Consider the following 16,108-nt stretch of genomic DNA (forward strand, 5'->3'; position numbering starts at 1 on the left):
CAATTTTTCCAACCTATGTGACACACCATGATATATGCTTATTATTTTCACTCTCTTCCAAAAATAAGACTAGTACAAATGCACAGATCCCCAAATTTTCTACACTTTTGCTAAGCATCCCTCTGCCACACCTTTCAATCTTTCTTTGTTTTCACTTTGATTTTCCTGAGTACCCTATAATAGATTACACATCCTACATTCTTCCTACAGGCACAGCATCGAGGCAAGATGCATCAGATGAAACTTTCATCTCAGGGGTTCAGAGAAACTATCTAATAATAACAATAATAATAATAACACTCACATACATAATTCAAATCCAAAGCCTTTACATGTAGCTCATACTTATTATTTTTGGAACAAGTAAAAGTAAAAGAAAGGCACAACTCCATGAATATAAAGAATTCTGATGAAAATATTAAAGACTTACCTATCTGGAACAGAAATATTGACTAAAACATGCAGCTTATAGTGACAAAAGATAGTTCCGTTTCTAAAAAGTGAATAGCAAATGATACAAGATAAAGCCTCCAAAACTGAAACAACAATTGGAAATAAGAAAAAGCCATGTATGATAAGCACATACCACATTTATTAGAGACGTAAACATATCCATCTGGGCAAGCTTCGGTCATCCTGCGTCGAGCTTTTAGCGTCTTCTGAATGACTTGATAGCTGTGACCACTGGAGCTACTGCCAGTAAGGACAACTTGTTACAATAGGGCTTTTTAATAAGTACACAAAACTTTCATTAGTTATTCTCTGTTAATTTCTTTCTTATAACAATCTACAGAAGATGGAAATATTTTGATACTGAAAAGCAATACAGTGTGTATATACATATATACTCGTATATACAGGCACTCCCCAGTTATCGGTGGGCTCAGTTATTGGCGATCCGGTTTTACGGCGCTTGTCTAGCAACGAAAATCGTCAATTTTCGGCGCCGAAATCGCCGATTTTCGCTTATCGGCCCCAATAATTGGGTATTGGCGCCGATACACACCTAACAGAGGCGCCGATAACCTAAAATGCGATTTTCAGCGCCGATAAGAGCCGGAAATCGCCAAAAAGCGCCGAAAATCGCCGATTTTCGGTTATCATCACGCCATCAGAACAGAACCCCCCTCTGATAACCAGGGACTACCATATATATATATATATATATATATATATACATATAATCAGGAGTCACCAACTCAGTGTGTTCTAATAACATTTACTTGTTTCACTTACACTGTTGTCATAGATTGAGTAATGTAGCCAAAGGCTCAACATCAGACAACTGATGCAATTCAGAAAAAATCTAAGTCAAATCAAAGAATTACACAGCTATACTGACATGAAAAACTACAGTCTTCTATAACAAAATTACAAATTTGGAAATGGAGAAAGAAAGAGAGAGAGAGAGAGAGAGAGAGAGAGAGAGAGAGAGAGAGAGAGAGAGAGAGAGAGAGAGAATTACCTTTTCAAGACTTGATTCTCCATCAGAACCTTATTTATGGAGAGAAGGGCACCTTTGAGAATGTGACGGGCGTGTCGACGAAGGCACTTCCGCCGGCATCTCCTGTCAGTTGAGGATGGGTAGGCAAGGACCTCGAAATTGGTCCTTACCTCCAAATGAAAAAGGGAGAGTATAAAAGCACAACTATTTGAATACACTTGTTTCATTGTGATGTTAATGGAAACCAGAAAATAAAGAGATTCACGATTCTGCTCTGCATTCATGAAATACTGAATTTGGCCAGTCACGAAAATTTGAAAAACAACATATAACTGTTGATATACTGTCTTGCATTCCATACTTTAGTATAATGTTAATTTATTTAAAACTACTACATTAATAACCACTGACATTAAATTTGAAAAAATTCTACATTGCTTCCGAAAGTAATCACCTACAGTTCACAAATAGTAATTACTTCCCACATTATGCTTAATACTGTATAATAATATTCCATATTCACCAATAAGCCATTTGCCAAAACAAATAAGGGGTGGCTTCACTGAATATGACTACGGTCAAGGGAAAGCTTACTCTTTCTCTGGTTCTTGATTATTAAAGTCTTTCTGTTTGGACACCACTGCTATTCCATCTGGTCAACACTTTGTCTCTTTTTCCTCCAAGTCTCTTAAAACATTCCATATCTGCTTCAACAGACATCTCTGTTTTCTTCCCAACCTTCTGAAGATCCTAAACCACCTTCCTTGCTTTTGTTACAAATTCACACCTAACTTTTTAAAATTTAAATACTAGGCTACAAATACCCTCACTATCAAATCTACTTTAACTTAGGACTAACTTTCACCCAAAAGGAGTTATGTATGATAGGTGCATCTGCTCCACCCGATTCAAACTTATGCCTTTCAGGTTTGATACAAAAGCATTAGTTGACTCATACATCATTCTTAATTTTTTTTTTTTGTTCTGCCGTTACCTGCTATATTTACTCCTAAATGTCTGGACTGATCAACCACTTCCACTCTTTAACCAGCTACACTAACAACAACTGCTCTAAATTCCTTCTTTCCATTTACCCTCATAATTCTTGCTAATACTGAGTATCTGCTTTCTCATCTTAAACATATTTTTTAACTTTTTTACAAATCTGCTGCTACTCTTCTTTAGCTGTCAACTCACACTATCATCTGCAAGCATCAGCCACTTCACATACCATTCATTCATAACTAATTTTCCGATCCTAAGAAACTGTAAACTTGAATCTGTCCTTTCTATTATCTTTCACTATTCCATTACAGTAATGCAAATTTTAAACTTCTATGGAAATGTAAAGCACCCTTATCTTAGATCAACTTTTGTCAAAATAGGACACGCATCCATCTACACATTCAATCCTGTACAATCAAGAACTCTTCAAAGCACTCACTTCATCAATGCAAGACTGCACTCTCCTCACACAGCATTTCTAGATTTACATCTTTTATGCAACAAAGTATTTTGCCTACTACCTTTCCTCTCTGAACTTATCTCCCTTTAGTTAAATTTTTTTTTATTAAGCTTTTACCTCTAGTCACCTATAAATTGTTATCGTGAGTCACATTTATTCTCTCCAATTTTTCTTGAAGAGTTCTTTGTTCTTAAATAAACCTCTCGTTTCATTAAAACATTATGCATGACCTTCTTTATTCACTTCCTAAGAGTTTAAATTGGCATGCACTCCATGCTGGCCTAGTGACCCTATTCTTAAGTTCTGTGTAAATCTTATAAGTTCCTAACATTTCTGCATCTCTTCACCTCTTCTAATAGTACATTCTCCATTAGTCTGTTTTTCATATCCACATCCTCTAGTTCACATTCATTCTCTTGTAGTATGTTCTTAATTAAAATTGTAGCTCTGTGACCGACAGCCTCCCCTTATCAGCAGCAAAGCATGAGGTAGCAAACCTCATCACTAATATGAACTGCTGATATATATGTGCATGAAAAATAATTACCTGTCAAAAGACAAGATGTGAATATATGTACCTCAAGTGCTTGTACTCACCACACCATTTTGTTGAGTGGTTGTCGGCTTCTTGGATGCTGGTGAGAGTTTTTCAGAGATAAATCTGAGTTGGCATCTCTCTGAACACTGACTCATCTTCTCTGGAGAAAGATCTATGATCAACATTTACATAAAACATTTTCTACATTGAGTCAGTGAGACTCATAAAATCATGTATATATATATATATATATATATATATATATATATATATATATATATCTATATATACATATAATATATGCATGTAGTATGTATATATATATAATATATATATATGTATATTATATATATATATATATATATATATATATATATATATATATATATATATATATATATATATATATATATATATATATATATATATATATATATATAATGTATTTATAAAAGTCTAATTGAAGTAAATCTCAGCACTGAAACAGAGTATTTTGACTTTCTTGTTTATGTAATTTTCTAAAGAGGCTTCTTTGCTTGTTGAATAATGTTGGTAAGAAGATATTCATAGCAGTTACTTCCAAGAAAACAATCACTAAATAGAGATTTGATTGATCTACTTGAATTTGATATTCTTACTTCATGGGTTGGTCTTTCCGTTGGTTAAAAGGCAATGGAATTAGGATGATAAACCTAAAACAAATTAACCATGGCTTTGCCATATTTTTTTGCAGTTATTCTACCTTTTTTTTTAGGCGCTGTCTATTAACTTTTGAAGTAAAAAAAAAAAAATACTGGAGCCCAAGACCTATGACTGCTAAGACTCGGACCCTTACCTATAACTATCCTGGTTAACCAAATGTATTTTTGTGAGAAATGTGCAGTTCCCTCCCTTACTGCCTAAATGATGGGCTAAGCCAAAGCTGTCCTTGTCTTCCAGTCGGAAATTTGTTGTTTTTCATACTGAGAGATGCTCTCTCAGCTGGCTGATAGTATCTGTCCAAGTTATAGTCTTAATAGCGCCTATACAAGAGAAGACCAGAGAACCTGCCTTGTGTCTGAGGAAGACAACCAACAGATGGGATAAAAGCAAGCCCAAAAAACTGCATTTGATTTATCTGGTTAAGGAGAGAGACTAAAAATAAAGCATGGCAAACATGAGAGCAAGTACAGGGGCAATTTCAGCCAAACAATGCTTGCTGAGAAATAAAAATAAGGCACACTGAATATGAGAGCAAGTACAAGGACAATTTCAGCCAACATAAAGCTTTAGCAACTGGTATGAAGAAAAGAACTTACTGTATACATTACACTAATTCTGAACGAGACACCCAATTTTTTGGGAACACATTTACCAATTTCAACTACGAAACCTCTCTAAAAAAAAGGTGGATGCAAGCACCAAAAATGTGGATAAAACTAAAAGATTTGACAGTTTCAGAGATATGAAAAATTTGATGGCAAAGATGACAGAGAAATACATACTCTCTTGAAAGGCTTTAGAAATGGATAAGCTATAGGATTCCTATTCAGACACGCTCCCAAAATTAGATAACAGATGATAAAACCAGGAACTTTGAGACGAGTATGAAACGAGTATGAAAAAATACAATAACTGTTTTGTTAAGATTTCGCAAGTTCTTCCTTCCCGCTTATTGAAAATTTTGGCTCGCCTTATCTCTTCCCATTTTTAAGATTCCTGTCATGTTTTCATGCTCTGATCGTCTGCATCCCTTGATAAGACTGAATTGAAGGCAAGTCAGCTGATCACTGATTAGCCATTGCCTCTTCTACTACATCCTTTTTCTTTACGGTATGGCTGCTTCTCCATACCGTGTCTATGGGTAATGTTTGGAGTCCCTATCCTCTTGGTAGATGGTAAAAATCAATCAAACTAGGTAGAATGGCAAGGCAATAATATCTACAACACTGTCAGAAACAAAGAACTATGATATTGGGTACAATGGTATAAAGAGATACCGGTGCTCCCGCAAAGGAGGATACTGGATGTTTGCTGAAATACAACTTGAGAATGATAACTAAAACAGAAATTCTCAAGATGGTCTGCTTTTTTTTTTTGCAAGATATAGGAAGGGTGCTGTTGCCATCCAAAATACTCAAAATTAGGGAGGCAGTTGGCATAAAGCAAATAGTATTAAAGTTATCACCTCAATACGTCCATAAAAAGCATTAAGTAAACCCCCCGTATTCGCGTTCTCACGATTCGTGGACTCACGCATTTGTGTGTTTCTCAGTGGAACATATCTACCCATTATTCGCGTTAAATTTGCCCATTCGCGGTATTTATCACTGAAAATATTCACTGATTACTGTATTTTCCTATAATTTTCATGAATAAATGCACTTTTTGTGATAAAACTATTAAAATACTCAGGTATAAGCATTTTTACGGGGTTTTTCTTGTGTTTAAACTATCAAAATGGGCAGTTCTAAGTGTTTTTAGAGGGGTTTTAAGTATTCGCAGATTTTAGCTATTTGCGCGGGGGGGTGGGGTGCGGTGCGCATCCCCCGCGAATATGGGGGGTTCACTGTATAACATATGTCTAGTGTAATGATTGGTTAAGATGATTTACTCTGTGATATTGGGGTTCAATACTGAAGGAATCGGCACTCCCACATTAAAATGAAAATTATGGATTCAAGATATATGTCATTAAGACAGACGCCTTATGCAGTACCCATGCTTTGGGAAAATAGTCCATAACCATATATTATATAGTAACTAAAATTCACAATGTGGTAACTATTTCCTTGCAACGCACCTGTGAGAATATCAATAAGTCCTTGAGAGATAGACTGCATTGAAGTATCCTGGTCATCTGCATCTGTAGTAAACTTCAGCATTACCAGTCGCTTGTATCCGGGGCTGACCTGTGTTTCTGTAAAAGTGAAAGTTATAAAATCAGTCCTTATGAGAATCCACCGGTTGGAGCATCATACTTCTCAAGACACAATGAAGAAAGAGCAAAGTACAATTTATCAGTAATATCGCTGAGTAAAAAGGAAAAAATATCTTGATAAAAAAATGAAAGGAAAATGCACAAGCAAACAATTCAATCGACATACAAAATATCATCAAACATGACTCATAATTTTATTTTATTTCAAAACCTACACAAAGGGAAACTAAGCACTGCATCAAACCTCACCAAGAAAAATGCATAAAAGGTATCTGGATCCTGTCAAACCAAAATAATTTGGTCCACTTATGACTTACATTGCTCTCAAGGGAAAAAGAGGTAACGCAAGAATACTGTACTCACTAGTTCTAGTACCTGTGGGCTGCAACTGACAAACTCAAAAGCTTATATATAGATACACATTATACTATGTGAGTATTTTTCCGAAACAAAAATGATGCTTGTGCTCTAATAAAAAGATGAAAGATGATTCGACTGGTGCCAAAACAAGTCTCTGAAATGGGTGTGTCCTTTTTGGGCAAAATGATACACTAATCAAGTGACAAAATAAATGAAAGTGCAAGTTTCAGGGAATGGACTGCAGAGTGCATGATGCACTAGTAGTTAGTGCACATGATGCATTATTAATTAGTCATATTTGAAAGAAGCAAACCAGTAGAAACTTGTTTAGGCTGGCTTAAAGTATTCAGATATTTGTAAATAAATTTAGGAGATGAGGGTTAAATGTGGTACGAGATGAATCACACACGTGCTAACGTAAGGAGGATAATGATAGAGTTAGAAGGCTAAGAAATTGAATATCGCCAAGTAATCTAAACCTTTATAATGTTGATCCCTTGAATGAGGAGAAACTGAATCAAAGTCAGAAACACAATGAAATTTTACCTGAACACGCCAAATGTGTATTATTGAGATCCTGTGCATTTCTGGCCTGGTCTTGGGCATCTGTATCAGACATGGTCCACTTATAATTTGTATTACCACCACACGCATAAATATAATAGTTATCAGGACCCATAGTAAAAGTGGTCCCCTTCTGACATCTCACAGTACACCTTTCTTCATTCTCATACTCTTCCAGATGATAACATGATATCTGTGGAGCAAACACACTATTCTGAAATCATTTAAGAGTAAGAGAACGTAACTGAGATATGGTAAACATTGGCCTTTTTTTCATTTCAATGAGAATGGATAATAAACTTGGGTCTAGGTCAAATTTTCACCTAAAACCTTTAACAATGATCTTGATTTCTTGAACATACTGATTCTACCTCTGCTTTTGGAGGATTTCCTATAGGTGTGCACTTATCTATCTGTATGCAGTCTCTGCCATTCGGATGTAGCCTGTAACCAGGGTTGCATGAGCAATAAAATGACCCTTCAGTGTTGGCACAAGCATGCTCACAACCACCATTATCGACAATGCATTCATTCCTATCTGAAAGACAACAAAACAGGTTACTATCTAGGGAAAAAAATTGTTTTGCCATGTTTCCCTGCATACAACCTTAACCAAACAAGGCTTCATAAAAAAACTTAACAAATTCTTTCTCCTACAAAAAGCTGGTACTCTAAAAAAAATTGGAAGATTTCATTCATAGGACCCTTCACAAGGCTTCAGTAAAAAGATAGTTATAATTCTTCCCAATGACACTGAGAAATTATTGTCATTCAAAATTTATTATAAGCTCAAATGATATGAAAGGCACCTCTTCTTTTGGATTTCATTCACAGTGTTTACTGGTACCTTTTAAAGTTCTTGGCTTTAGATAACTGCCATTTTGAAATTTCAGCCACTGATTCATGAGATTAAGATGCAAGAGAATTCCTCGACCTAGCATAGTCAATAAATACCACATACTGTATATGCATTTTTTTCTAGTGACATCAAGTTGGAACTTCAAATATGGACATCAAAACGACCCAGTTCACAGAAAATATGGGGAAACTACATTACAGTACTCTCACCGATAAAGAGCAGTAACCCAAAGTAAATTCTTAAATAAAGGGAAATGTGTCGACAGGTACATAAAGTAAGTTTAATGACATCCCCAAAAATTTTTCCAGTTTACAAATGTATTTTACTTGATAGAATTTGTTCTATTTGGTTATAAACCTTGCAGAATTAACTGCATTTTTACTAACAGAACAAGGAGAAGTACAAATGAAAATAGTAAGCTTAAAACTTAAATAAAAGAATAGAAATAGTAGATGTGTGCCATTTATGCTATGCTCATAGCATAAACGTTATACATTACCTCCACAATGTGTTCCAGCAAAGAGATCGTAGCCTTGCTTGCAGGAACAGTGGTAGGATCCAGGAGAATTGGTGCACATGTGTTCGCAGGTGTGCGAGACAACGCATTCATCCACATCGTGACATGATCGTTCGTCCTGACTCAGTTTGTAACCCGAAGGGCAAATGCATTCGAAGCTTCCCCAGTTGTTGATACATCGATGTTCACAGCCTCCATTCTCTTCTTGGCACTCATCTATGTCTGGGAGATTAAGGAGACTATCTATGATTATTGCTGTTCATCATAAAGTCAATCTCCAACTTTCTTTCGTTTCATAACAGACTACACGAGAGTGGTTTTATGGCAGAGCATGTCATATCCCTTCGCCCTTGATGCCAGTCTTATCATAACAACTGCAACAGTTAGGATCACAGTTGGGCATAAAAACTCATAATAAGGCCTTGAAAAAGTACCAAATACTATTATGAATTAATGTCGTTTCCTTTCACATCTAAAGTTACATGTTTTGGTATCAAGAGTGTTTGCAGATTAGTAACATTTTAAGCCTTAAATCTACCTGCATTACAACACTGTGACAACTTGAATTAAAGCAACTAATATTTGAAAATAAATCCATATAAAGGGCTGAAATTCTGCAGAAACTCTCGATAAAATAACTATACTAATTCTTTTATGCATAAAAATTATAATTATCCGTAATACTTACAGAGAAGTGAAGAGTACAGTGTGATTCCCATTGATTGTTAACTCATCTAACAATAATTAGGGGTCAATGGTTACTTAAAAACTAATGGCCTGCAAATCTGAAGGGGTTCTTTAGTACTACATTAAATTTTCAAACAGTTTTGCAAACTATTCAAGGCGAAAAATGGACATCCATACAGTACACACACACACACACACACACACACATATATATATATATATATATATATATATATATATATATATATATATATATATATATATATAAATTTTAACTCATCAGGATCAACCAAGGTCTTTCAGGTGGAAGGCAAGGGCGCTATCCACTAGGCCATACAAGTCTACAAGAATTGGAACCTGAGAGCAACTGCACTCAAGGGAATTACCTGGGCAAGCTAACTGCTTGCATATATTTCCCGACTCAGCAATGACCCAATAGACAGCATTTCATTCGATTATAGTATAAGATATAATCATATACAATATAACAGAAATAAATTTCTGACTCACGTCGGGATCGAACCCAGGTCTTTTAGACTTGTATGGCCTGTGGATAGCGCCCTTACCTTCCACCTGAAAGACATGGGTTTGATCCCGACGTGAGTCAGAAATTTATTTCTGTTCCACACGTGATTGTGTGTTGATTATTTCATCTTATTCACTCAGAAGGGATAATTCGAATGAAATGCTGTCTATTGGGTCATTGCTGAGTCGGGAAGTTGGGGAAAACTCGCTGGTATGCAAGCAGTTAGCTTGCCCAGGTAATTCCTTGGGTGCAGTTGCTCTCAGGTTCCAACTTCTTTTAGACTTGTATGGCCTAATGGAGAGCGCCCGTGCCTTCCACCTGAAAGACCTGGGTTCGATCCCGACGTGAGTCAGAAATTTATCTCTGTTCCACACGTGATTGTGTGTTGATTATTTCTATCTTATTCACTCAGAGGAATAATTCGAATGAAATGCTGTCTATTGGATCATTGCTGAGTCAGGAAGTTGGGGAAAACTCGCTGGTATGCAAGCAGTTAGCTTGCCCAGGTAATTCCTGGGTGCAGTTGCTCTCAGGGTCCAACTTCTTTTAGACTTGTATGGCCTAGTGGATACCGCCCTTGCCTTCCACCTGAAAGACCTGGGTTCGATCCTGACGTGAGTCAGAAATTTATTTCTGTTCCACACGTGATTGTGTGTTGATTATTTCTATATATATATATATATATATATATATATATATATATATATATATATATATATATATATATATATATATATATATATATATATAAATTAACTGTGTCACTTGCACAATTGTTCTGTGCATTAATACAATTACTAACAAGACCTGGATGGTATCTAGTGGAGATATTTCTTCAGAAAAAGTTACAAGCTTTCTAAGACTAACAGCCCTCATTGTGAAGTGTCCGTAGAATGGCCGGACACCTAGTCAAGCTGTATTTATAGGTGTGGAGGAGTGGATTAAAGCCCTTATTTTTCCAATTCCCTGTGCTGACTTCTTTAGTCCTTTGATTATCCTCCTCCTCCTATGTGGCCCCACCGTTGTGACCCTGGCCTTTCTCTACCTGTGGCTTCCTCCAGGTGTGCATTGTCATGTGGCCTCTTGTGTTTTTGCATTTCTTTTCTAATATGGAGTATACGATTTTCTTGATAGGCTGTCTTCAAATCCGTTTCCAGTACTACCTGCCATTACATTGTTTGTGCGTGTTATGATGGCATTCTCTACAATAAGTCTGGCCATTCTGCTAGTGTTCCTGTACAAAAAATTCATATTCGTCCAGTCTATTTTGTGGTCTTTTTCCAACAGTACTTAGCAACTGCCAATGTCTGACTCTAGTGCTTTTTGTTTTGTTTATGTTGTTTGCCTCGTTCTTTGCAGGATTTGCCGCTTTTGCCGAAGTAACACTCTTCACAGTCCAGACACGCTGCCATGTATACACCCCCCCCCACCTCTAACCTCTTCCCCGTTTACCAACTTTTTGTTTCTAACTATTTTATTCCTAATGGTGTTCTTGTAACTGCCTACCAATTTGAAATTATCTAGCTTCCTGTTGATGGGTGGAATAGTGTTATTGTCCAGGAATAATTATTTCTTCCCTTTCAAATGTTCCTATTCTATCCCTTCCTTCTCCCAAAAAGTTTTTTCTTGCCTTAATGTTTGCCCGTTCCCACCAGTACTTTAATCCACTCCCCCACACACATATAAATGTAGCTGGACTACGTGTCCGGTCGGTCATTCTATGGATACCTGACAATGAGGACTGTTAGTCCTTGAAAGCTTGTAACTTTTCCCGAATAAATATCTCTACTAGATAACATCCAATTTTAATGAGGTCCTGCTATTAATATATATATATATATATATATATATATATATATATATATATATATATATATATATATATATATAAAATACAAAATTCATGAAGGAAAGAGAAACAATGGAGTGCTGCAAGGCCTTTCGACTTATAGTCCTTTACTTAGCAGACGGAAGAAATATGAAAAAGTTTACAAAGAAAGGTCGTATAAATGACAGATGGGGATTACAAAGGAAAAATATATACCTGGAATCCAACACAATTGAAGAATTAGCAGACCTACCAAGACGGGGTTAATATTTAAGAGATTTTTAAAAGGATTAGGCTTAGCAGCTCAGAAGCAGGGACAGGACAATTAAAAGATTATGCAAGGAAGGTGACTGACCAACAAAAATGTTATAAAAGTACTACTCAATAATTCTCATTTTGGAAAACAATAAAATTTTTTACTAGGTGAACATTAAAAAAAGAAAATAAATAAAAAATAAATATATATATATATATATATATATATATATATATATATATATATATATATATATATATATATATATATATATATATATATATATATATATATATATATACATATACATATCAAACATATAAATACATAGAAAATATATATAAGGTAACTAATTTTCAATTAATTCGGTGATTTTCTCTTTTAGGTCATTCTTGGACACTTTACTTATACAGGGATCCAAATAATATATGACAGGGCCAAGATTAAAATTACAATTGGAAGTAAGCCGTTTAATTGCAGATTCTAAAAGATTTTGTGAAGAGAAATCTTTCAATGTGGCAATCATTAACTTTTAGTCCAATTTATCCGGTGAGAGTTTTCACTTAAATTAATGAATATAGCATTGGATGTTTGCCCAGTTTTGACAGAATTTTTATGCTGCTTAATCTGTACATCTAAATACTTGCTTGATTGGCTGATATAAAATGAGGGGCGGTCCAAACATGGAATTTTATATATATGTTGTTGTTTTCCTTAGGGCTATTTTTAATTAACGTTCCTTTTAGTGTTTTATTATAGGAAAAAAAACAAGGTTGACATTAAAAGATTTTAGCAATGATTTTGTGTTTTGGTAGGTCTGCTAATTCTTCAATTGTGTTGGATTCCAGGTATATCTTTTTCCTTTGTAATCCCCACCTGGCATTTATACAACATTTCTTTGTAAACTTATTTTTATAGTTCTTCAGTCTACTAAGTAAAGGACTTGTACAGACATCAGACGTCTTCTTTTCCCATTAATCACGATCATGTATCACATCTATCAACACAGAACGAATCTCATGTATTTATGTGTATGTAGAATTTCCTGGCCTTTTCGCCAATTTATATTTTATTACTGTATGTACATTATGTCTCCTATTATTGCTATTTGATTGACAGTTAACAAACACAAATTGCTCTCACTCAGCGTGCAGGTCACGGCAATCGAAGGTTGGGCACTTCGTTTCCGTCCACACGCTTTTATGCATACCTTTACCCAGGTCAATAAACTAGTCAGTACCCAGTTCTGTCTCTTTGACCTCACAACTGGTGACCTGAGGAGCGACGGTAAACACAGCGGTTTTGGCTTCGCCATTAATGGATCACTACGGCTGCTTTACCTTCAGAGAGCCTTTAATGGAACCATACGGCAACAAAGTCTATGCCTCTGAAAGCTCCTTCCTCGGAGAACACCCACGCCACTAACAGACTAATTATGGCGTACCATGTTCTGGCGTTCTCGAGCAGTTTGGCCTTGCCGTTTACGATTCACGTCTACCGTATTCAGAAGTCATTGATGGAATCACACAGCATATAGTTTTGACTTCTGACGACGTGATGACCCAGCCCCTGGGATGGGGACGCATCACCCAGGGATGCCTGGGACGAACTACGAGGTCTCCTGATGCTGCCGGGCGTCGACTCAGACGGACAGAGGAGAGAGGTCAGCTTGTTGTGGGAAATATCCTGCGCTGCCTTCTGCAGGAGGTGAGGGCACAAATCATGGAAGCAGACACCCTCTCAATGGATGAATTGGTGAATGTCGCATACAAACTCCACGAGGCCACCAAGGCCTCTAAACACGCCGCAACACCTGCAGCCTGGTAGCAGAAGAATCCGAAGTGGGGACACGAACGTGGTATACTAGAAGAAGGCACAGCCACAGCAGCAGAAGACAAGGACAAATCCAGCCTGTGTTACTTTCATTGGAGGTTTGGAAGTAACGCCAGAAATTGCAGAGCCTCTTTTCTTTCACAAAAAACGAGAAAGGCAGTGGCCGCAAACCTTAAGGAACCCCAGCCAGTAGGTTTCTTCATCCATGATGCCATACCAAGATGATGGATGCTGGTAGACACCGGGGCTATGCAGTCGGTATTTCTGCCATCGAGGGAGGACCGCAACTGCACGTCCGGTGCCGCAGCTGCACTAGTGGCTGCAAATGGAAGCCCCATCCGCTGCTACAGGACTCGGGCCCGCAGAATATCCATTCTGGGCCATAAATATGAATGGCCCTTTGTCATCGCAGATGTCAAGCTTCCTTACTGGGTGCTGATTGCCTCGCACATCACAGACTGCTTGTAGACATCAGCCGAAAACGCCTGCTGGATATCAGAACCTGCTGCTCCCGACTGCTCTCTGCCGGAGCGGGAATGCCCGCCGTATGCTCCGTCTCATCGAACAAATACAACGCCCTCTTCCATGAATTCCCAGATATCTTCAAGCCAGAACTGAGTCAGGTGCCAGGTACCAGGCCAAGCACGGCATCCATCACCACATCACCACCACAGGCACGCCGACACAAGCCAAGTTCCGCCGCCTGCCACCCAAAAAACTCCAAGATACTAAATGAGTGTTTGCTGAGATGGAAAGGATGGGTATCTGCAGAAAGGCATCAAGTCCATGGGTGTCCCCCCTCCATATGGTGAAGAAACCAGACGCTTCCTGGAGGCCCTGTGAGGACTATCGTCAGCTGAACCTAATGACAACACTGGACCACTATCCCCTGCCAAACATGCAGGACCTAACAGACACCATGCATGGGGCCAAGATATTCACAAAAATGGATTTGCTCAAGTCCTATTTTCAGGTACCTGTACACCCCGATGACATCCCGAAGACAGCCATCATCACGCCATTCAGGAGGTATACCTTCTCCTACTCCACCTTCAGCATCAGGAACGCTGGGGCCACATTCCAATGCCTTATGGACAGGATCTTAGGGGACCTACCTTTCTGCATCTGCTATGTAGACAACATCCTGATCTTCTCCAGGTCCCCGGAGGAGCACCTGGCTCACGTCCGGGCTGTGCTGAAATGCCTCCAAGAGAACAGGTTGATCGTCAGATTCGACAAATGTACCTTTGGAGTGGAGAAGGTAGACTTCCTGGGACATGAGGTCTATCCGGCAGGTGTCTGCCCCATGGCCTCCAAAGTGAATGCAGTGAAAGAGTTTCCAGCACCAAAAACCATCAGGTCCCTGCAGGAGTTCCTCGGCATGGTCAACTACTACTGATGTTTCGTGCCGGACATCGCCCGCATCATGCACCCCTAACCAGAGTACTGAAAGGGAAGCTGGAAGCACTGACTTGGGAAGTCCTGCAGCAGAAGGCATTCGAACAGACGAAGGCAGCCCTCACCAAAGCCACCACCTTAACATATCAAGACCCCACTGCCCCCCTGAGACTTACCACCGACGCCAGCAGCGTCACCTGCGGAGCTGTGCTGGAGTAGATAGCAGACGGTTCCCCCCACCTGCTTGCCTTCTTTAGCTGCAAGTTAAAGCCGCCGGAGGCCTACTACAGTGCATTCGACAGGGAGCTGCTGGCAATATACCAAGCCGTTCGGCACTTCAAGTACCTCTTGGACAGCAGCCCTTTCACCATCCCGACAGGCCACAAGCCGTTGGTACATGCGTTACGAGGGCGGGAAATGCATGGTTGGTAAGACAGCTATGGCACCTGGCTGCTATCTCCGAATCCGGCTGCACCATCAGCTACGTCCCCGCAAAAAGAACCCAGTAGCCAACGCCCTATCAAGTATTGAAATAAATTAAGTCTTGGGTATAGACTGCGAAGACCTGGCAAAGGAGCAGGCCGCAGACCCAGAAACGGCAGCTTACTGCACGTCACTTACTGCACTGAGGTGGGAAGACATGCCAGTTGCTGGATCTGGATCAAAACTTCTCTGCGACACCGGCACAGGCTGTCCACGCCCCGAGACCCACGTCACGAAGAAAGCAGGCGTTCGACATCATCCACGGGCTGTCCCATCCATCAGGACGGACAACAACGTGGATGATGACAGAGAAATTCGTGTGGCACTGGATCAGGAAGGACGTACGAGAATGAGCGAAAAACTGCATACCATGCCAGACAAGTAAGATCACCCGGCACACAGAATCAGGCATCGGAGACTTCCCTCAATC

At 38.6% G+C, this 16,108-nt stretch overlaps 1 protein-coding gene across 7 annotated transcripts in view; it reads right to left on the minus strand.

Moving 5' to 3' along the window:
• LOC136853430 (signal peptide, CUB and EGF-like domain-containing protein 1) overlaps positions 1–16,108 on the minus strand; it is a 185,120-nt gene that overhangs the window by 12,982 nt on the left and 156,030 nt on the right. For 4 of the 7 annotated variants that reach the window (XM_067128982.1, XM_067128988.1, XM_067128986.1 and 1 more), the window contains 7 exons: positions 8,650–8,889; positions 7,654–7,829; positions 7,274–7,484; positions 6,230–6,346; positions 3,507–3,607; positions 1,466–1,614; positions 587–693 (listed from right to left, as the gene is read on the minus strand). In XM_067128982.1, the coding sequence (XP_066985083.1) occupies positions 587–693; positions 1,466–1,614; positions 3,507–3,607; positions 6,230–6,346; positions 7,274–7,484; positions 7,654–7,829; positions 8,650–8,889 (1,101 nt within the window). The remainder of the gene's footprint in view (positions 1–586; positions 694–1,465; positions 1,615–3,506; positions 3,608–6,229; positions 6,347–7,273; positions 7,485–7,653; positions 7,830–8,649; positions 8,890–16,108) is intronic. The other 3 variants (XM_067128983.1, XM_067128989.1, XM_067128985.1) reach the window with 2 other exon arrangements.

The sequence above is a fragment of the Macrobrachium rosenbergii genome, chromosome 27, assembly GCF_040412425.1.
Source record: "Macrobrachium rosenbergii isolate ZJJX-2024 chromosome 27, ASM4041242v1, whole genome shotgun sequence".
NCBI lineage: Eukaryota > Metazoa > Arthropoda > Malacostraca > Decapoda > Palaemonidae > Macrobrachium > Macrobrachium rosenbergii.